Below are 22209 nucleotides of genomic sequence, written 5' to 3' on the forward strand. Positions count from 1 at the left end.
TTGTTAATGAAATGCACAAACTGCACGAAGCCCTAGCATGCATCAGCGATGGACTTCCGTGAAGACTGGAAGGTAACCTGTTTCTTTCCGTCCAATAATATTCATCCGGGTCGTTCGAAAAAATGGCGGCCGCTTGCAGCATTGGAGAAGGTTACTTATTTGGAAAAGGCTGAATTATTCATATCTTATATTGTTCAATGCTGACTAAAATTTTACACAATCATCAAGAACGTCATAAATATTTAATAAAATTATTCAGATTCTTTATAGATATTCTCAGCAGGGCCTGAGAGGCTTTAGGCCCATCATATCCTCGACGGAATAATAATGTTGACAGGTTCACGCCTTCGCTTCATTCTTAATACAGCATGATAGGGGTCTTACGTTTTTCATTATTTCGTACACTGTGTATCAACCACAAAACACACACTGTCAGTCAGAAGTTTGTCATAAAATATTCATACTCGATTTAGAAAGTGAGGCAGTTGCTGAGGATCATCTACTGATAGTGAGAGCTCAATTATATCGATAATAGTTTAATACAGCACTGTCTCCAGAGTTAGTTGAATTACTGAAGTATCTCTTACATTTGGACGTTTTTAAAAATTGTTTAATTTATATTTGTTAATTCTGTCATTATCATATTAATAATTAAATATGTTATCCTGATCAGGATCGCAGTGGTGTAGTGGATGAGGTGTCCGCCTAGCAATCAGGAGTTTGTGGGTTCGCTCCCTACTCAGGAAGCGTTCTCATTATCTCCTCCATAGACACCAAGTACTGGTTCTTCCCAGGAAACGGACTTGATATTGTCCATCTGTCTATAATGCTCGAAGGGCACTTGGCAGTAAAATTAGATAGATAGATAGGTTGTTTAAAAATGTGTTATATTGCAGGCGACAATGCTAATGTGGCACGAGAAGGTGAGAAAGTAGTGGACAGTGAGCTTCTGGAGGCTCAGATTGTTGCCCAGGCTATCACAGAGCTACAGGAGATACAGGCCCCCATCACTTCACAGGTATGGCTCAGCAAAGAATAGTGCATGAATAAGGACCAGTCACCCGGTTTGCAGGGTCTCCTCTAGCAATGACCTCATTGACCTGGGACCATGAAACATCATAACCAGCTGCCAGGGTTTGTTCAGTTGGTTGAGCTTTTGTTTCAGTGGCTGCTGTATTCCTCCTGAGAACACATAAGCAATTATTTGTGAACATTGTAAAATTAAAATAAATAAAATCTTCAATGATAAAATGCTTGAAAAAAATAAAAATGCTGTTTAAGTTCCCTTGGTAAGATATTCCACTAAAAAATTTCCCTTCCTACTCTAGATTTTTTCTGTTATCTGTTTTGTTACTTAATATACATCACAACAAACCGGTAACATGGAAGGGTTTATCACTAATATCGTCAAAAAAACTTGAATTGCCATTTCATTCAATTTACCAATTTTACTTAAAAATTTAGTTAACACTTTACCACTCACAAACAGAGTAAAAATGGCTGTATGCAACCAGCATAAAACCAACAACAACAGCCTGTGAGTTACCTGTAGTCTGTTTAGGTTTTATGCTGTTTGCTGCTCATAGGGTTGGAAAGGCTTTAAAACTCAAATCAAGCAAGAAAGGTCTTAAATTTTATTTGATTTTATTAGAGACTACAAACTTGTCCAAGTGCATATCTGAGTGGTAAAGGGTTAAATATACTATTTTAAAACTTCCACTTTCAGGTTATAGAGTCAGAGCAGCTGTCTCGTTTCCTGTCCTCAATCGCAGCATCAGGGGAGGCAACCCACATTGACGGTGACAACCAGACACAGCAGATTATCTACTACATAGAAGACAACACAGGGACACTTACAAGGTATATTGACCCTTCCCCCATAAGGAGCATAGTGAAAATGGCTTTTGCAACCAGCATAAAACCAGAACAGCCTGCGAGTAACTCGCAGTCTGTTCAGGTTTTATAATGTTTGCTGCTCATCAGTATCTAAGGGTTAAAAATGAAGCCTTTGAAACTAGAATTAAGTAAGAAAGTTATTTAATTAGATGTAACTTTCTAAAGGGCTACACATGCGTCAAAATACGTAACTAAGTTGTAAAGGGTTAAGAAACAATGTTTCACTATATCTGCATGTTTCTGGATGAATTGGCCTGGTCTAAATTAATATGTATTATATGTAATACATATGTGGGTAACTAATTGTTATGAAAGTGCAGAAAAACAATTTTTGTTTTATAATGGCCATATAGTATACTCAATTAAGCAACTATTATGACTCTCTAAATTTTAACAAATGATGTTTTCTCCAAAATATATGCATAATGAATAAATGAATATTGTTGGAATGGTGATAAGGCGCAGATACAGGATGCTGGTTTGTGAGAGGCACGATATTTTACCTTACGCAACTATTCATTATTAAAAATCACACCAAATTTCATATATTTTATCAAACTCATCGTATTGTGTACAATGTCAATTAACTTAATTAGTTAAGACAGAAAAGTATTAGAAATCCGTTTGAGTGATGAGGGGGTGGGGCATTTGTTTATCCTGGCACCTTCTTTTAGTACGCCTTTGATGCCTGGAATAATATTTATAACTTGTACTCGTGCTAGCCACTAAAATGTTATATTTAACCCTTTCCCATTTAGATATTAAACTATATAGTAGTATTTTGACACATTTGTAGTCCCCTAGAAAGTTACATTAAATGAAAGACCTCTCATTCTAGATTCAAGTTTTAAAGGCTTCATTTCCAACCCTTAGATACTGATGAGTAGGAAACAGCCTGAACAGAACAGAAACCTGAACAGACAGGGAGTTACTCGCAGGCTGTTCTGGTTGTATGCTGTTTGCACATAACCATTTTCACTTTGCTTCTGAGTGGGAAAGGATTAATCTTAACAAAAGGTTACTTATGTAATTGCACTACATAAAACAGTAATCTTTTAACACAGACTATAATAAAGTGCAACTTGTTATCAAATTAGTTTAATATGTATGACAACTTTTTCCATTGCTTTTGAAACTCATTGAATTGTTTGCGATCAAGTGTTTGTAATGAATACCTTTATGTCAGGAATGAAGCAAGGGTGTATGTTGATACGTCTGTACAGGCCAATGACTACGAGATTGAACGACGGTCGGGTCGATTGCCTGCCCGCAGGAGATTCATTCCAGCCAAATTCAGGTTGGACATAGAACTAACTTACAAAAGATCACATTGTCTAGAAAACATTTGTTGATTATTTCTGAAGTGCACTTCTAGTTGTCAACAGTCATGACATTTATTTACTGCTCAAATACGCATTTGGACCAGGTTTCATTACTTTAGAATGTCACATTATGTTAAAGACCTTTCTTAATATATTAAAGAATTCAATATACGCGTATTCTTAAGGTCTTAAGAAAGGGTTAAGACCTTTCTTACTATTTTCAAGTTTTATGGGCTTCAAAACCAGCCTTAAGAGACTTATGAGCCCCTAACAGCCTGCAAGTCTCTTATGCTGGTTGCATTTAGCCATTTTCACTTTGATTCTGAAGGGGAAAAGGGTTAACCTTTTGCATGCTGGGAAATTTGTCGTCTGCTTAAATGTCGTCTGCTGAATTTGTAAAATAAGCATTTTCTTCATTTTTTTTCAAAGAATATTATCAGAATAGCAAACAGTTTGGATCCAGATGAGACGCCACGTTTTGTGGCGTCTCATCTGGATCCAAACTGTTTGCAAAGGCCTTTACAATTCTGTTCCCGCACTGAAAGGGTTAAGACAGTGGCACTATTGAGTTCTGGTAACCAATGATTTTAAGATAAGACTTAACACAGTTTTTACTTTAACCAGAAACTATTGGGCTAATGAAACTTTGAGCTAGTATGAATTTGGCAATGATGTATGTAGTTGAGAAAGTGAAAATATAATTGTTAAATTTGATACTTTTCGAGCCTATTTGAAATATTTATGTGAATATTGAAGACAGAGGATTAAATAGGTTTGCTTTAAAAGACAGTTGACCACTTTTTAAAAAGCTGGTCAGCTGATATTATCATCATTCAAATAAAAAAACAAACACGAAAAGCATATTGCCTTGTCAAGAACTAATAATCAATTAATTAATGAGCAATAATTGTTCAAAACTTGTAATTTCACAGAGGACGTATTTATCATATCATAGGCTGATACCACAATAAGATTTTGTGTCTGCTTAATATACCCAAAATAGAGGCTTTGATGTCACAGGGCAATTCTGATAGATTTTAATTGGGAATTTTTTGACCTCAAATTAATGTGTCTGGACCACTTTACAGATAAAAATGGCTTTCATAGTAAAATATCATGTTTGAGGGAAACATACAGCTGGTGTCCAATCAATACAGGCATAATTATCAATTATTTTTATTAAATGAATCAAAACTGATTACTTACTCAAGGTTACTGCTTTACCCATTTGAAAGTTAGTCTGTACATGTAAATATGATTTACAGTTTCAAGACAAATCACAGTTGCCTGTGTATTTGTGAAAGCCTTTTAGAAATTAAGTATTGTTCTGCTATTACTTATTTGTCTAAGAATGCTTTGGTAAGAACTGGCCATGGAGTGGGTTACTGTGGAAAAAAAAGTGGGTACAAAAAATTTTGGGCACGAAAAAATGTGTGTACAAAAATTTTGGGTAAGAAACAAATTTGGGGTACAATTTATTTTTTATTTTAGGAAAGATGGGGTACCTGTAAGTATACTGGGGTACCCAAAAGTATCATTTGAAAATCGGTGTACGGTGATGTATACTTCAAAGTACCCGGGTACGGGAAAGTAGTACCCGGGGGGAACTTGACCCATTCAGCATTACTGTCAACTTTATAATAGACGTTTGCAGATTGAATTGAATAATTGTGTTGATTTATGTCTTATTTTAGCCTCATTTTTGAATGTACCATTTAATTTAATTTCCAATTATATTACTTATTGCATGATAATATTTTAAATAACAAATTCCACCTTTTTTAACCAGGTTTTCCGAAGGAAAAAACTGGTTATTAGATTGGCGAATGCGGGCGGGCTGGCTGGCGGGCTGGCGGGCGGGCGGAACAAGCTTGTCCGGGCCATAACTATGTCGTTCATTGTCATATTTTAAAATCATTTGGCACATTTGTTCACCATCATTGGACGGTGTGTCGCGCGAAATAATTACGTCGATATCTCCAAGGTCACACTTTGAGTTCAAAGGTCAAAATTGGCAATAAATGAGCTTGTTTGGGCCATAACTATGTCATTCATTGTGAGATTTTACAATTATTTGGCACATTTGTTCACCATCATGGGACGGTGTGTCGCACGAAAGAATCACGTCAATATCTCCAATGTCAAGGTCACCACATCTTAAAATAGATTTATTTTGAAACAAACTTACAAAGGGGGTTAATTTTGTTTGTTCATTTCAAAAGTTCAGTTTGAGTTGTCTCCCTTAATCAGATTTTTTTTCACAATGAAAACCTGGTTTTGTGACAATTTTGTCCCTTGTTATGGATTTACTTCAAATGTAGCTATCTTTAAAACAGAGATTACAAGAACACGTCTGATCCTGAGACCAGTGACTCTGATTTTGACCCGCACGAGTACCTGGCACGCCCAAAGCGACCGAGAACACAGAAACTGCCAGTGACCAAATCTGGTGAACACGAAGATGTGTTGGAAAATGGTAGCTTGGAAACTACGAAAGAATTCAAACATGTCAACACTAGAAAAGGTGAATACTTAAGTGTCTTCTCACTGAAGATTACATCATGATTTTTGTTGTGTTTCAAATGAAGTTTATTGGTATTGTAAAAAATGTCAGTAAAAGATGGAAAATATGGAATTTTCTGTCACTGATAGGTATGATGAACTTCTTTTTCAGTGATGATATTTGTTCTTTTGAAGGGGCCAGTTGAGAATGTACTGTCTTTCCAATTTTACAAATCATGTTCCTGTGTATTACATTGTAGTCATAATTTCATATACGTGTAAATATTTTAAAGCCAAGGATGAACTGGTAGCGTACAGATATATTTTTCTAGTGATAGTATGCCGGTCTAGGAATTGGAAAATCCCTAGTTCAAATCCCACCCAGGCCACAGCAAAATTAATCACACCCAAGACTATAAATAGTTAGCTGTGAGGGAGAAAGGCCAATACTGCGCTGTATGTAGACGGACTACTTTTATTCCAGTGATCCGGTTTGTTTATGTGGAAGTTGGCTGATGATGACTTTCAATATCAGACTGTAAACCCAACCCTAAACCTTTCATAATTGATTGGATGTTACAGTGGGGAGACCTAGCAAGAAGGCGATGATCACAGAGCAAGAGAATGCAGTCTACCTGCAGCCTGACCCCGAGCTGGAGACCATCCTAGAGATGAAGTACCAGCAGGCCCTGAGGGAAGCCAGGGAGGACGCTGACCGGAGGAGGGCACAGGGGCCTGAGGGAGGGGGAAATGGGGGCCTGGGAGGGGGGAATAAAGAGCAGGAAGGGGAGAATGTGGGCCTGGTACGGGGGAATAAAGAGCAGGAAAGGGAAAACAAAGGGCAAAGAGGGAAGAATGGGGGCCTAGGACGGGGTAATAAAGGGCAGAGAGGGGAGAATGGGGGCCTGGGATGGGTGAATAAAAAGCAGGAAGGGGCAAATGAAGGGCAGGACTCAGAGGAAGAGGGGAATGGGGGTGACTCATCAGATAGAGGGGCAAATGAAAGTCAGGGGTTGAACAAACTGAATAATCAGGGTCAAGCGCAGACAAAAGGAGAAAATGAGGACCGAAGGCAGGAAAAGGGAAAAGTTAAGGGTCACAATTTAAAAAGAGAAGAATTTGAGGGTCATGAACAGAAAGGAGAGGGGAGTAGAGAAATGGGGCGTAAGTCTGGGAAAACTGGTGGTCAGGAAATAAAGGCACCAACAAATGAGGGGCAGAAATCTCCTCAACACAAAATGGACAGTATGGAAGATGCACAAGAACAGCAGACAGACAATGATGAGAGGGATCCAAGTGAGGAGACAGATGTCAAAGTGGATGTCAATAAATCTGCAGGCAAACATAGTGGCGGTGAAGTTATCACCCCCAGGTCACAGAAATTACTGGAATTAGGTAGTAGTGGTAGCTTTTATGTTTGACTTTAATAATCTCAAATGTAGTTTTCTTTTAATTAATATTACATATTGTACTTGTGCTACAGAGGTACGTATTAAATGTCTGAACTTTTAAGCATGTGGATTATTTTTAGACTGCCACACAGCTGTATTATACAATTAACCCATTCCCACTTAGAAGCAAAGTGAAAATGGCTATGTGCAAACAGCATAAAACTAGAACAGCCTGCGAGTAACTCGCAGTCTGTTCAGGTTTAATGTTGTTTGCTGCTCATCAGAATCTAAGGGTTGGAAATTAAGCCTTTAAAACTTGAATCTAGTAAGAAAGGTCTTAAATTAAATTTAACTTTCTAAGGGACTACAAATGCGAGAAAATAGGTATCTGCGTGGTAAAGGGTTAAGTATGTGGATTATTTTTAGACTGCCACCCAGCTGTCATATACAGTAAAGTATCCATACAGGTCCTGATTATGGTTTTACAAGCATTGTATAATTTGTCTTGTTATAATTTAAACTAATTATCAGAATTCAATTTAATTAAAGAATGTAAATCTTTAAAACTTAAAAAATCATTTTAAACTTTGAAAGTCATGTTTTGATATATTATGAACTTGATATGCTTATTAAATGTTAATTGTAATAACAATATATGTTTCCTTGATACACAAGAAGGTCTCAATCCTGAAGAGGAGGTCACGCCCATCAAGAGGGGGAGGGGCCGACCCAGGGGCCCAGACTGGGGGGCAGACTTCAAGTGTCCTGACTGTGACAAGGTCTTCAAGGTGAAAGGTGAGTCAGAGTAGGGTATTCAGGAAGAGTATCGTGGGAAAACCAGGATCAATGCATCCGCATTAAGTGTCATCCTGGATTAGCCGGAGTGGACTGCTGCTTTAGTTTCTTTTTCAGTATTAGTCTCCTTGACAGGCTTATCTAGGACAAGACTTCACACTTGTACAAATATCAGTTGTCTTACAGCAGGAATAACTGTAGAAATAATGGTATATGATTAATGAGACTTGTACTTGTTTTTAATGTGTTATTCTGTTTTTAAGCTTTTTCCCCAAAAGGAATGGTTTGTGAAGTATTTTATGAAAAGAACTGGTGAACAGTTACAAGAACAGGTAAATCGAAAAAATTGTCTGCTAGAACCGTGTGGATGTTTTCAGCAGAAGGAAGACCGGAGCTCACAATTACTATAAAATCATACTAACTTAATAAAATACCCGCCTAGTTTATTTTAAAATGTTTCTTTTTTTTTCTTTTTATTCAATACAAGACATACAATGTATACATGTATATGATCATAAAAACAAAGTAACACTATGTAGCAGCAATAATGTTCAGACAAGTTATACAAGATATGCTAATATATATATTTTTGTTTACTTTTGTGATTTCCTTTAGATTAAAAAAAGGGTTTATAGAAAAGAAAAGAAGAAAGGAAAAAACAAACAGAATAGTTATGAATAAGGATGATTAGCATAAAGAGTGTAGAGAGCATACTGGACTTGTTTATGAACGTTTAATGTGTTTCCACTTTTGTTCAAATATATGAAGTGTATCATTGTTTAGGGCTATTTCTTTTTCAATTTGGATCTTCAGTTTTAAATAATTGATAAAACAGTTCGTTGTGGGTATTTGTTTTCTGTATTTCATGCTGAATATAAAATATTTCATTAATATAATTATGTAATTCACAGCGTTATTAATCTCTTGTATTTTGAAGGTATTTACCCCTAAACTGATGTTTAAAAGAGATAGTTTAACATTTAATTGTTGTTTCTCTAGAAAGGTTGTCAATTGATTCCATAGAGATTGAATATGTTTACACTCCCAGAAAAGATGTTCTATTGTTTCAATATGTTCACTACACATATCACATAGGTTTGTGTTGGATAGGTTGCACTTAAAGAGATATTTATTTGTAGCTATGATTCTCTGGATGTATTTATATTGCAAATTTCTCAGTGTGCTATCAGTAGTTGAATTATATGGCATGACAAATATTTGTTTCCAATTAAATTCTTTTACTCCTAGAAGGTTTTGCCATTTAGTTTGAGCTTTAGAGATTTCGGCAGGGTTTTTAATTTGGAGTGTGTAAAATATTTTGTTTGTTTTGTTTTGCAATTATGTTTTCTACGAATGTTTTTTTAGTACATGGTGTGTTATTTGTATTGGTAGCAGCTTTAATATGTATGGGTATACTTTTGATCAATACGAAGTACACCAGGAATGTCTTTGTTGGTATTCCGAATATGCAGCATAAGTTATCAAAAGAATAGAAGTCGTTTATTCTGTAGTCGTACAATTAATCTAAATATTTTATGTTTCGTTCGAACCAATGTTTATAGAAAAACGTTTTATTGTAAGTAGTTATGTCTTTATTATTCCATAGTATGATTTTACTGTTTGTTTTTGTTTCTAAATTATGAGTAACTTTACACCATGCCGATAGAACATTCGATAGAAATATGTTTTTGGTTGAAATTTCATCTCAGATATTATTGTCGATGTTAAATTCAAAAAGTAAGGAGTCACCATATTTTAAAGAATTTTCTGGTAGAATAATTTCCATTTACTCGTATTGGTATTATCTAAATATCTTTTAACCCAACTGCATTTCATTGCATTCAGGAATGAATCTATATCCGTTAGTCTGATACCTCCATATTCTACTGATTGAATTAATTGAGTTCGCTTAATTTTATCAGGTTTACCGTCCCATATGAAATTGAATATTTCTGATTTTATATCTTCAATAATATCATTTGGTGGGTTTGAGAGAACTGTTAGTGTATAAATTAATTTAGGAAGTGCAAACGTTTTCAACACGGTGTTTTTTCAGATTAATGTAGGTTTACGATGCTGCTATGATTTTAAACAATTTTTAAATTTTTGTAATTTAGGCAATATGTTTTTTAGATTTGTTTTTGTTTTCATTGTTTGTAAATGTTATTCCTAACGTTGTTGCTTCATCTGATGTCTTGTTGATTTTCATTTCTTTTTTAAGATGAATATTACTTTGTTTAAATTTACCTACTCGTAGCACAGTGCATTTACTTTTGTTTAGTTTAAGGCCTGATGCCATTCCATAAAGGGTTAGCGATTCTATAAGATTATTGAATGAGTCACTACTGTCATTTAAGAAATAAGTTGCATCGTCGGTTGTTTCTTATGACAGGAAATCTTCGCATGCATCTCAAGACCCATCTCAATGTGAAGATGTTTGCCTGTACCTTGGACAACTGTGGCAAATCTTTCAGCTCCAATGAGAGTCTGAGACGTCATCAGCTGGTACACAAAGGTAAGGCCATCAGCTGGTACACATAGGTAAGGCCATCAGCTGGTATACAAATGTAAGGCCATTAGCCGATACGCAATGGGAAGACCATCAGCTGGTACACAAAGGTATGGCTATCAGCTGGTACACAAAGGTAAGGGCCATTACTCTAGGTAATACACACACATTTCATGCTTGTATTGAAGAAATTATCATGCCTCTGCTAAATGTTATTGTAATTTTTATCATTCACCTGCTTAAAGAAGTTGGTGTATACTGGAATCAGGTTGTTTGTCAGGACTTGTACTTCGTACTTCCTACAGTCAATTGCTGACTATTACAGGAAGGCCTATTATAAGAAAATATGGACACTGTTGAGTCCATTTCCTGGGAAGAACCAGTACTTGGTGTCTATGAAGGGAGGAGATAATGAGAACACTCCCCGAGTAGGGAGCAAACCCACGAACTTCCGATTGCTAGGCGAACATCTCATTCACTACACCACCGCATCATTAAGAGGGTTATTTGTTTGGTGCATATCTGAAAGATGTATCAACTTGACACTACATAGCTAGAAAGATCGCACAGAGAAAAGTACAGTGTTCAAGAGCCATGCCACTTTTTTCTTTATTATACAATTATTGGCTTTTGTAAATATTTAATCAGATTATCAACACAGTTAATAGTTCTTGTTAGATTAGATGTGGGTATGGCTGGATGTTTGGATGGTGGGCAGAGTCAAACAGGTGGTTGTGGTCAATAACTTAGGATTGTATTTGGGTCATGCTACTTCAAGGTCATTGTTACTGAACACAGAAAAACAGTTAAGACTCATTAACTTGAGTTTGGGTGGAGATATTTGCTCTGAAATTGTGTGTGTAGGTAAATTACATAAAAACCTGGCTTGGCATTTTTTTAAGGGCCAGTCATATTGAGGTCAAGGTCACTGTTACTGAAGATCGTAAAACAGCAAATAGGTTGTTGGTGGTCAATGACTTGAGTTTGAATTGACGAATAGAATGAAACATTTGGTATAGCAGCCCTACATTGTGATTGTATTTTGGGCACATTGTGTACAGTCAATGTCACTGTTTTTCAAAAGGAAAAATGACTTGTGCTTAATAATTCAGTTTGGATGGGGGTAGGGTAACTTGCCCTCCAGTCGATTTTGCCCTTAAGTCGGACATTCTTATCTTTGTAGTTTTCAAAGATCAGTTTTGTTTAGCGTGATTTGTGATGTGATAACGAACAATTTACCCTTTATACTTAAAATAAATAAAATTTTGAAATGAAATGTTATCAAGTATTATCTCACGATGAATTTGGATTTGTTTAAGTTTTAATTACTTCTGGTGATGGAAAATTCAGAATTTTCAATTATCGATTATCTTTATACCATCAGTATTTTGGTCAGATACATTTGACAGCATTCACACATGAGTTTATATTGAAAACATAACCTTATTCTATAATAATGAAAGGTAATTTTCAGTGGTATGCTCTATTGTATAGGTATTACAATAAAAAATTAATTACAACTCAAATAGCCCTTCAGGCGAACGCAATTCTCCCTTATGGCAAACCTGAGTTTATGTAATGGCAGAGGCATAGCGATGAGAATTAACAACATATTCATTCCAATTAACATGACTCAATCTATAAAGAATCCCATAGCTCACAAACAACAAGAATCACACAATGTTTTATCTTTTTATGTCTGTACTTTTCTTTGTCACCCCCAGCGCTACAAATGGTTCCGCTGTTGTAAAGGTCTGATAGACACTACAAGAGACCATGTAATTTTTCCTCTTTTTTTATGCCCCCTTTCGAAGAAAAGGGGGTATATAGTTTTTGCACTGTCCGTCTGTCAGTCTGTCACACTTTTCGTGTCTGCTCTCTAATTCAAATAGTTTTCATCTGATCTCTACCAAACTTGGTCAGAAGTTGTATCTAGACAATATCTAGGTCAAGTTTGAATATGGGTCATGCCGGGTCTAAAACTAGGTCACGGGGTCACTTAGTGCATTTCAATAACTTCTATCAAAGCGTTTATTGGGGGCATATGCCATCCTATGGAGACAGCTCTTGTTATAACTTATTTTCATCATCATGTTGACAAAAGAATAAACTTATAAAATCAACACATGGCTGTTACTGTGCAATTTGCATTTTTATAAATCTAGGGAATGGAAAACCAAATAAATGCTGAACACAAATCTGTGTCCATGTTAATAGCGAAAGTGTCCGACTAATGGGTATTGTTATTCAACTATTTTTTAATGAATATAAGCTGGGAATCAATTCATTATTTGTAAAATAGATTCATATGATATGATAGTTAAAGCCTGCACAAGCTGAGTTTCGGCTTTGGTCACAAAGCTTTTTATTATAAACTTATACCGCTAACCTGTCCAACTCAAGGGCGAGTTACTATGACATTGTAAGTGTATGTATCTTTCATGAAGACCTATCCTGGGATTGCATTTGCGGCCAGTAAGTTCAAGGTCACTATTACTAAAAATAGAGATATTGCACTGATTTGTTATGTAGGGTGCTTAAATGCAGACTAAGGATAAACCTTAATTTGCGGCCAGGCTGGTTAAGGTAAAGTTTACTGTTTCTTTAAATAGAATGAATGGTTTCTTTTCAATACATTGATCTTTGATGGAGATATGCTGTGTTAAAAACTTACATGTTTACCAAACTTGGAATAACTTTTTCAATATCTTAAGTTGTCATGGGGGCCCTGTTGTGAAATTTGCCTTATAGTACCTGAGATCTAGGTCTGGCTTCAGATTGCATTCGATACTTGTTAGATTGAGGTCTAATTCAATGTTCCTTAAAAAAAAACTGTTTTCTGCTCAGTAACATAAGTTTTAATTGGGGGGCTGTTATAAAATTCGAGTGATGGTACATGATATGCACGTCTAGCTAAAAATTGCATTCGGTACTTGTTGGATCATGGTCTAATTCATCGTTGCTAACAATAGATTAATATTAAGGTAGCAACTTGCTCCATAGGTTTATAGATCTAATTGAAAGGACCTTAATTCCTGCTTTGATTATTACACAGTTATATCTCTTTGTTTATTGTCATGCTAAAAAAATATAAGAGGCGTCAACACGAAACTTCATAAGTGGGAAGCTGGGGTAGACCGCAATTGCAAATCAAGAATCATAACTCCTGCTTGAATAATTGTACTGTATTTGTACTTTGTAATTATATGCTGAACTTTTGTTTGGGGCTTTTCTTGTCTGGCATATAAAAGATATGCTGATGAGGCTGTATTTCTGGCACTTCAGCGCCAGTCTATTTTGGTTTCATATTTTCGTATGGTAAAACTAACATGTAGGATGTCTTTTTCAGGTATCAAGCCTTTCCAATGTGACATCTGTGAACGCTGTTTCTCCAGCAACGTGGCACTTATAGAGCACCGCACGCTTCACTTTGACGAGAAAATGCATCAGTGCCCGCACTGCGTGCGCCGCTTCCGCCATGTCTCGAGTTTCCGTCGCCACCTGCTGACGCACACCACCGCCCTACCATATCGATGTACTGCGTGTGGGCGACAGTTCCAGCAGACCTCGTATCTGCGGTCCCATATGAAGATTCACACAGGTTGGTGTAACTCTTTCAGTGCTGGAACCGAATTTTGAAGGCCTTTTGCAAACAGTTTGGATCCAGATGAGACGCCACAGAACGTGGCGTCTCATCAGGATCCAAACTGTTTGCCATTCTTAAAGTATTCTTTGAAAAAATATTGAAGAAAATGCTAATTTTAGAAATTAAGCAGACGACATTTTAGCAGACAACAAATTTCCCAGCATGCAAAGGTGTAATGTAACCTGGTTCATTTCAACTTGATTGCCTCAAAAGCCTATACGTGAAGTTAATGTTATGGACGATCTCAAATCTGTTTCCCAGGTAGCCAAGCTTGCTGGCTCATTTTACAGAGCGCATTATAAACAAATCTGAGGAAAGCAGGCTCAATCCAAGCTCTAACTTATGTAGGGGTCGGTCAGGAAATCCCTTCTACTACAGTCTTTCTGCACCAACCTATGATTCAGTTAGAGCAGTTTTCCAGGGTTCCCTCTGGGCTTTAAAAATTTGTTGCCACTTACTCTCGCCGAATTCAAAAAAGTTGTCTGAAAACTTTTCAGTTACTGGCATGTATTGGTAAACCTGCTGGTCTAGGAAAAATGTTATTTAGTTAACCGACTGACGTAATATGACTGATATACTGTTTAAAACGGCAAAACACCCAATCAAATAAACAAAGTTTTCTCTGGCAGAATCAGTGCTTACTGTTTTTGAGATAATTAAGTACGTTGCTTGAGTGGTTATGTTAGTATGTTACAGACGGTAAACCAAAAACTGTCTTTCAAGCATGCTAGCCATTTTAAGCAATCTTTTGTGATTGCCTTTTGTTGGTTGTGCGTTGTGCAGCGTCAACATTTGACTTGTTTACACTCTAGAGGCCACATTTATTGTCAGATCTTCATGACTTGGTCAGAACATTTGTTCTAATGATATATTTAGCTGCACAAAACAGGTCAGTTCCTTTGTATCTCAGGTGAGCGACTTTAGACCTTTCAGGCCCTCTTGTTTGTATGTAAAACGTTACCTTAAACGAATTATCACAGAATAAAGTGAATACTTATATGAGCGCGTTCTGAGAAAACTGGGGTAAATGCATTTTCATAAAGTGTTGTCTCAGATTAGCCTGTGCTGGTGGCACAGCCTAATCAGGGAAAACCATTTACTCTTTTATAAAAAAGTATTAAAATTTCTTCTTAACAAAAATCCAGTCCAGGGGAAAAGTGTCATCCCTGATTAGCCTGTGTCATCCCTGATTAGCCTGTGTCATCCCTGATTAGCCTGTGTCATCCCTGATTAGCCTGTGTCATCCCTGATTAGCCTGTGTCATCCCTGATTAGCCTGTGTCATCCCTTATTAGCCTGTGCTGACTGCATGACACATTAGGCTCTTGCATGAAGCCCAGATTTCCCAGAACGCATCCTCCATAAGTTATCTGCCCTTTCCAGGGGAGAAGCCTTACCAGTGCGTGCAGTGTGGCAAGAGGTTTGCACATCAATCAGACGTGAAACGACACCAGACAACGCATACAGGTACCAATAAAGTCTTGCCTCCTTGAACCGTTTACCCCATAAGAAGAAAAGTGAAAATGGCTTTTGCAACCACCATCAAACTCGCAGTCTGTTCAGGTTTTATGCTGTTTGCTGCTCATCAGTATCTAAGGGATGGAAATGAAGCCTTAAAAACTTTAATTTAGTAAGCAAGGTATTTAATTAAATGTAACTTTCTTAAGGACTACAAATGCGTAAAAATACCTATCTAAGGTGGTAAGGGTTAACCGTTCACAACTCAGATACTCACTTTGAGGTGTTTGTAGTCCCTTAAAAAATCTAATACAATTTTGACCTTTCTTTCTTACTTGTTTAAAGCCTTCATTTTCAAGCCTTATATACTGATAAGCAGAAAACAACATTAAACCTAAACAGACTGTGAGTCACTCGCAGGCTGTTTTTGTTTTATGCTGGTTGCATATAGTCATTTTCACTTTGCTTCTGAGTGGAAAATGGTTTAAAAAGGTTGGACATTATCGAACAATTCTCTTAGATGTATTTTTTAATGTTTGTAAAAATAATGGATAATTGCCATATTTAGTCTTACTAGAAACAATCTTTGCACCCACACACCGTCTATACAAAATCTTTTTATGCTCCCCCAAAATTTATTTTTGTCCGGGCTATTTCTCAGCAACTAATGACCGGAATTCAATGAAACTTTATGGGAAGCTTCACTACCAAGAGGAGATGTGCATATTATCAGTGGGTTCTGGTCCGATGATTTTTCACAGAGTCATGGCCCTTTGAAATTTTCTATAAAAAAATTATTGTCCCCCCCAACTACTGTGCCCTCAAGACGTTTCCTTTTATCTGAATATATAGTGCAATATTGTGACAAAAAAAACCTTTGGGGAGCATCACCCGTCTTCGAAGGTTTCTTGTTATATATATCTAGAGACATTGCTATGTAAATGTTTCAGTTTAAGGAAGCACCTTTATTGCTAACTCAAGTCCAGTAATTGTTCATGTACTTCTTTCAAAATGTATATAAAGTATTATCACAGAGCATTTGTTAGCCCTGTTATAAAGAATTTATGGAATATACTGGTGGCAATGTGAGTGTGAAACAACCCTTAATATCAACAATGTATAAACCTTGAGACATTGCAAATCAGCAAGAGTGTGTGACTTAAAAGTTTAGACATATCCTATGAACTTATTTTTGACCTAGGATGAAAGGAAAATATTCTGTAAACAATGTGTGACTAAGGATAAAAGGAAATTAATCAATTTAAAAAGTTTGACCACAGATGAAAGGAATCGAATAACAAAAGCCGGGAGGAGTTTAAACATTTTGTTGCGAATCCCAGCTCCACCTTTTACAACCACCATAAAACCAGAACAGCCTGTGAGCAACTTGCAGTCTGTTCAGGTGTTATGCTGTTTGCTGCTCATCAGTATCTAAGGGTTGGAAATGAAGCCATACAAATTGGAATCTAGTAAGAAAGGTATTTAATTAAATGTTACTTTCTAAAGAACAACAAATGCATAAAAATACGTATCTAAGTGGTAAAGGGTTATTGATTTCAGGTGAAAAGCCTTACAAGTGTTCCAAGTGCAACGCCAGGTTCAGCGATGTCTCAAGCAAGAGCCGACATGAAAAGGAGCACGAGAACAATAAGAGGTTCACCTGCAGCTATTGCAACGACACCTTCAAACGAGCAGGTCAGCTTAGGTCCCACCTCTTGAGAAAACACCGTGATCCCAACGCAACTGAGTTCATGTTAAAAGTCGACAATCTGCGGGACTTTAAGTCAGTTGAATTTGGTCCCGGCTTGATACAGATCGGCGATCAGTCCAACATCAGTCAGCAGAGGATAGTGTCCATTATTAATAATCTCAACAAAAAGACTGGTTCCTCCACTCAGGGTTATATTGAGGTGGACAGCGTGTTTCAGCTGTCTGGAAACCAGTCTGAGACAGAGTCAGGTCATGTGACCAGTATTGACCAATCAGAGAGGGAGGGTGAAGTGAATGTCATAGAGGTCCCTATAGAGCTGCAGGTATGTGTGTGCCTGGATTACTTTCTACTGAAGTGTGTATTTGTGAGATTTTTTGTGGGTAGGCATTAACTGCTTTATCATTTTTGCCAGTAGGGTGGCATATAGCAGTTTAACTGTCTGTCAGTCAGTCTGTCTGTCAGTCTGTGCGTCCGTCCGAAAACTTTAACATTTGCCATAACTTTTGCAATATTGAAGATAGCAACTCGATATTTGGCATGCATGTGTATCTCATGAAGCTGCACATTTTGAGTGGCGAAAGGTCAAGGTCATCCTTCAAGGTCAAAGGTAAAAAAAATAAAAGTGTTGGTTCATCTATTGGAATTCATTACCATATATACTAGTAATATAAAATAATTATAAAATTCATAACATGTATGCAAAAACATTTACAGTTTTAGTGGTTTTTTATTATAAAGCTAATAAATATTTAGCTTTATTTACCGTTTGGTTGAATTGTTCATGTGTTTTTTTTATAAATATTTTAACAGTATTTTCCAATCCACTCATGCATTATACGAACTTCTATTTTGGTATGTTTCTTCCATTGAAACGTTTCCAATACAAATACCACTTTTTTGGTCCCTCTTTACACAAAGCAATGGTATACTTTAATGCTGCAGTGTCATGTTCATTTTTACCTTCCTCATTCACAGGGAGTTGAGATTCCTGATTCAGGAAATGGCCACACATACATCGCAGTGTCCCACAGTTCAGGAATGGACATTGCTCATCACCTTGGGGTTGCACCAGTAAGTAAAAGTAAGCCTTGCAGTTATAGTGTCATCTATATTATATATTCTATTACGCTTTAATATCTGTTCCCTAACAAATTGAAGACGACACTTGGTTTAGACAGGTTTTTAGCTTGGCTAATTTCGGAGAAAACCAAGGTATTGTCATAGCCAGCTCGTCGTGTTGTGTCCATTGTCATCTACGTCGTGCTAAAACCTTAACATTTTGTCAAGGTTTTGAACATTAGCTTTTAAATCAAAGTGCTTCAACCTACAACTTTGAAACTTCATATGTAGCTGCACCTTGATGAGTTCTACATGCCAGACCCATTTTTGGGTCACTAGGTCAAAGGTCAAGGTCACTGTGACCTCTAAAAAAATCAAAAAATAAAATAAAAAATCTGACAAGCTTTCATTTATTCAAAACTGCACCCGCAGCCGAGCGTGGCACCCGTTATGCGGTGCTCTTATTTCGTTAATCTTAGGAAGTTCCTAACTTGTTAAGCTATTTTATATGAATGGATTTACCAGTTATTAGGATTAAAAAATATGTAACCCATTCAAATATGCGATAGCATAATTGTTTTTATGCCCCTGGATCGAAAAATGGGGGGTATATTGTTTTTGGCCTGTCTGTCTGTCACTGTGTCAGTCAGTAAGTTCTTAATATTTTCATGAAACTTGAAACATGGATAGATGGCAATATGGAGATTATGCACGTCATTTCATTTTCACCGGTAGGGGACCATATTGCTTGGCAATCTTTTGTTTTACCTGATTTTTAATTTCATTCATAGGGTTGGTTATATATTTTCAAAAATACTTATAATCAAATACAGGAACAGTGTATAATTATGTAATTGATTCTTTAATTAACTGATAGGGTTGGAAAATATTAAAAATAATTAATTGTATGTTTAAGGAGACAGCGTACAGGGTTATATACGAGGTTGATGAGAATGGGGACCAGCGTCAGCTATTGGTTCCCTGCAGCGAGGGTATGACAGAGGAGGGCGAAACCATCAAGCTGGGATACATCACATCTCATCTGTCCACCACAGAGGAGCTGGAGGTAACAGGCTACATTGCACTTAATCTAGATTGCTGATGGGTTATTTTGAGCTGAAGAGTTCTAATGAATTTCTTGACATAGTACATATATAACATAAACGACTTTGACAATACAGTGATAAGTGAAATAACAAAGAGCATAAGTGGGCCATTTCCAAAAATGTCCAGTCTAGTTAAATGTTGGAAAACATAGAGATTAAAATAAATATTCAGGTCCACATCCTGAAGGGTGCGGTGGTAACTTGTTAAATTAAGCTTGAAATTATAATGTACCCACATAGTGGGGGAAATAAAGAATTGCACTTGTCCATCCAGCTGTATGTATGAATTTCCAAATGCCTTTGTTTCAACTTTTTTACCTACTGGGTGGTTATTGCTAAAACTTCCAAAGTTCAATGACCTAAAATTTTTAGATGTTTGTAAAGAACGGAATTTGGCTGAACCACGTTTTTTTTAAATAATGACCCTTTACCAGTTTTTTCCACTATAGGGCATATATTATTTCTGTGTTTCCACTGTAGAAGACTGTGACCTTACATTTATTTTTTCAGCTTCTCTTTAACTGCTTGGTGGATATTGTTCAATTATTAAGAATATAGAATTGTTTTTTAGAATATAGTGGCATTTTCTTTTCAATACATGTCTTGTCGGGGCATAGGTGTTTATGACGTATTTTTATGCTCCTCAAAAAATTTGGGGGGGGAGCATACAGTCGCCCCTTCGTCTGTCCGTCCGTGTGTCTGTCCATCCGTGCACAATTTTTGTCCCGGCTATTTCTGAGCAACTAATGACCGGAATTCAATTAAACTTTATGGGAAGCTTCACTACCAAGAGGAGATGTGCATATTATCAGCCAGTTCTGGTCGGATGATTTTTCACAGAGTTATGGCCCTTTGAAATTTTCCATTAAATGTACATAAAGTGCAATTCTTGTCCGGGCTATTTCTCAGCAACTAATGACTGGAATTCAATTAAACTATGGGAAGCTTCACTACCAAGAGGAGATGTGCATATCATAAGCGGGTTCTGGTAGGATGATTTTTCACAGAGTAATGGCCCTTTGAAATTTTCCATTAACTGTACATATAGTGCAATTCTTGTCCGGGCTATTTCTCAGCAACTAATGACCGGAATTCAATTAAACTTTATGGGAAGCTTCACTACCTAGAGGAGATGTGCATATTATCAGCCAGTTCTGGTAGGATGATTTTTCACAGGGTAATGGCCCTTTGAAATTTTCCATTAACTGTACATATAGTGCAATTCTTGTCCGGGCTATTTCTCAGCAACTAATGACCGGAATTCAATTAAACTTTATGGGAAACTTCAATACCAAGAGGAGATGTGCATATTATTAGCCGGTTCTGGTCGGATGATTTTTCACAGAGTTATGTCCCTTTGAAATTTTTCATTGTACATATCGTGCAATTCTTGTCCTAGCTATTTCTCAGCAACTTATCATGGGAATTCAATGAAACTTTATGGGAAGCTTCACTACCAACAGCAGATGTGCATATAATTAGTCGGTTATGGTCGGATGATTTTTCACAGAGTTATGGCCCTTTGAAATTTTCTATAAACTGTACATATAGTGCAATTCTTGTCTGGGCTATTTCTCTCCAACTACTGACTGAACTTCAATGAAGCTTTATGGGAAGCTTAACTACCTTGAGGAGATGCGCATGTTATTAGTGGGTTCTGGTTAGATGATTTATTTAGAGAGTTATGCCCTTTGAAATTTTTAAGTTGCTAAACCATCCATCATATTATTTTGTCTAAAGTTATGCCCCTCAAGATGTTTCCTTTTATCTGAATATATAGTGCAATATTGTGACAAAAAAACCTTTGGGAAGCATCACCCGTCTCAGACGGTTTCTTGTTTTTTAATTCAGAATGTTACTTGTTTAAGATTAGGCACTAAACCATGTTAAGAAAAGCAAAATTAGGTACCTTTAATATCTCAAATTGATAAATTGTTGTAAGTCCAACACACATATGTTCCAGGTGGCAGTTTTCTCACTAACTCAACTCTGTATTCCAAATATTATTGATGTTAAACATGCAGGATCTTTTTTCCAGACCACCGGAGCTACGGATGTTATTGTGGATTCCATGGAAACCACAGACAGCAACCATTCCCTTGAGAACACGTTCGAAAATGGTGAAGGGAACACCATAGACTGTACAACAGTAACCACAGAGACCCACTATCAGCAAGTGACAATGCCAGACTCAAATTATGGGGCACCCGAAGACGCCCAAGGCGTCGATGATCAAACTTCGAATCCTGGCCAGGCAGGTGTTATGGATGCAAACCTTGATAATCAGTTTCAGGAACAAACAAATGATCTAACCAACCTACAAGAAACTGACCATGAATGTAACGTTGACTCAGATAACGAGAATTCTACTTTTGACGGTCAAGTAAATCCACATTCAAGAGATCGTTCAGAAGACATGACAGTTGCAGAGGGAATCAAGTTCATCTCCGATCCAGATTTCACAGACCGGGATTATTACCACTGGTTGAAGAATTTCACGAAATGGTGCAAAGTGATGCCGTTACCATTGGAAACCTCATTGTTTCAGAAGATCTCCCAAGTACACAAGACACTTTCTGATGTGATGGCCTCTCCGCGTGGGATCGTTGCAGAAAGAGACAAGTTCTGCTTGCTGATGGGGATCACACAAGAACTGGGTGCAATAATAAATGAACATTTAATGTTTATAATGCAAAATTTGGACAGTTAATTGCTTCATAAAAATTGTAAACATGCTTAGTAGTTTTGTTTTTCAATAAATATCATTCAAAATAGACCCCTAAATTATGTTTTTCCATTTATTTCTCATGTTTGA

The 22209-nt window shown here is 36.8% G+C and overlaps 1 protein-coding gene across 2 annotated transcripts; it reads left to right on the plus strand.

The window, feature by feature from the left end:
* Positions 1 to 104: 104 nt before the first annotated feature.
* Positions 105 to 22170, plus strand: LOC127857650 (uncharacterized). 2 transcript variants are annotated; one of them, XM_052394225.1, is made up of 14 exons: positions 105 to 150; positions 897 to 1018; positions 1727 to 1860; positions 3083 to 3193; positions 5555 to 5742; positions 6303 to 7115; positions 7787 to 7906; positions 10299 to 10421; positions 13765 to 14016; positions 15444 to 15527; positions 17079 to 17551; positions 18205 to 18300; positions 19205 to 19354; positions 21433 to 22170. In XM_052394225.1, the coding sequence occupies exons 1-14, from the start codon at positions 123 to 125 to the stop codon at positions 22102 to 22104; spliced, it is 3366 nt and encodes a 1121-aa protein (XP_052250185.1). In that variant the 5' UTR covers positions 105 to 122; the 3' UTR covers positions 22105 to 22170. The 2 variants fall into 2 exon arrangements, with proteins under 2 accessions (XP_052250185.1, XP_052250186.1); XM_052394226.1 differs by having other exon boundaries at positions 7790 to 7906.
* The last annotated feature ends 39 nt before the right edge of the window (positions 22171 to 22209 follow it).

The sequence above is a fragment of the Dreissena polymorpha genome, chromosome 14 (assembly GCF_020536995.1).
Source record: "Dreissena polymorpha isolate Duluth1 chromosome 14, UMN_Dpol_1.0, whole genome shotgun sequence".
Taxonomy (NCBI): Eukaryota; Metazoa; Mollusca; class Bivalvia; order Myida; family Dreissenidae; genus Dreissena; species Dreissena polymorpha.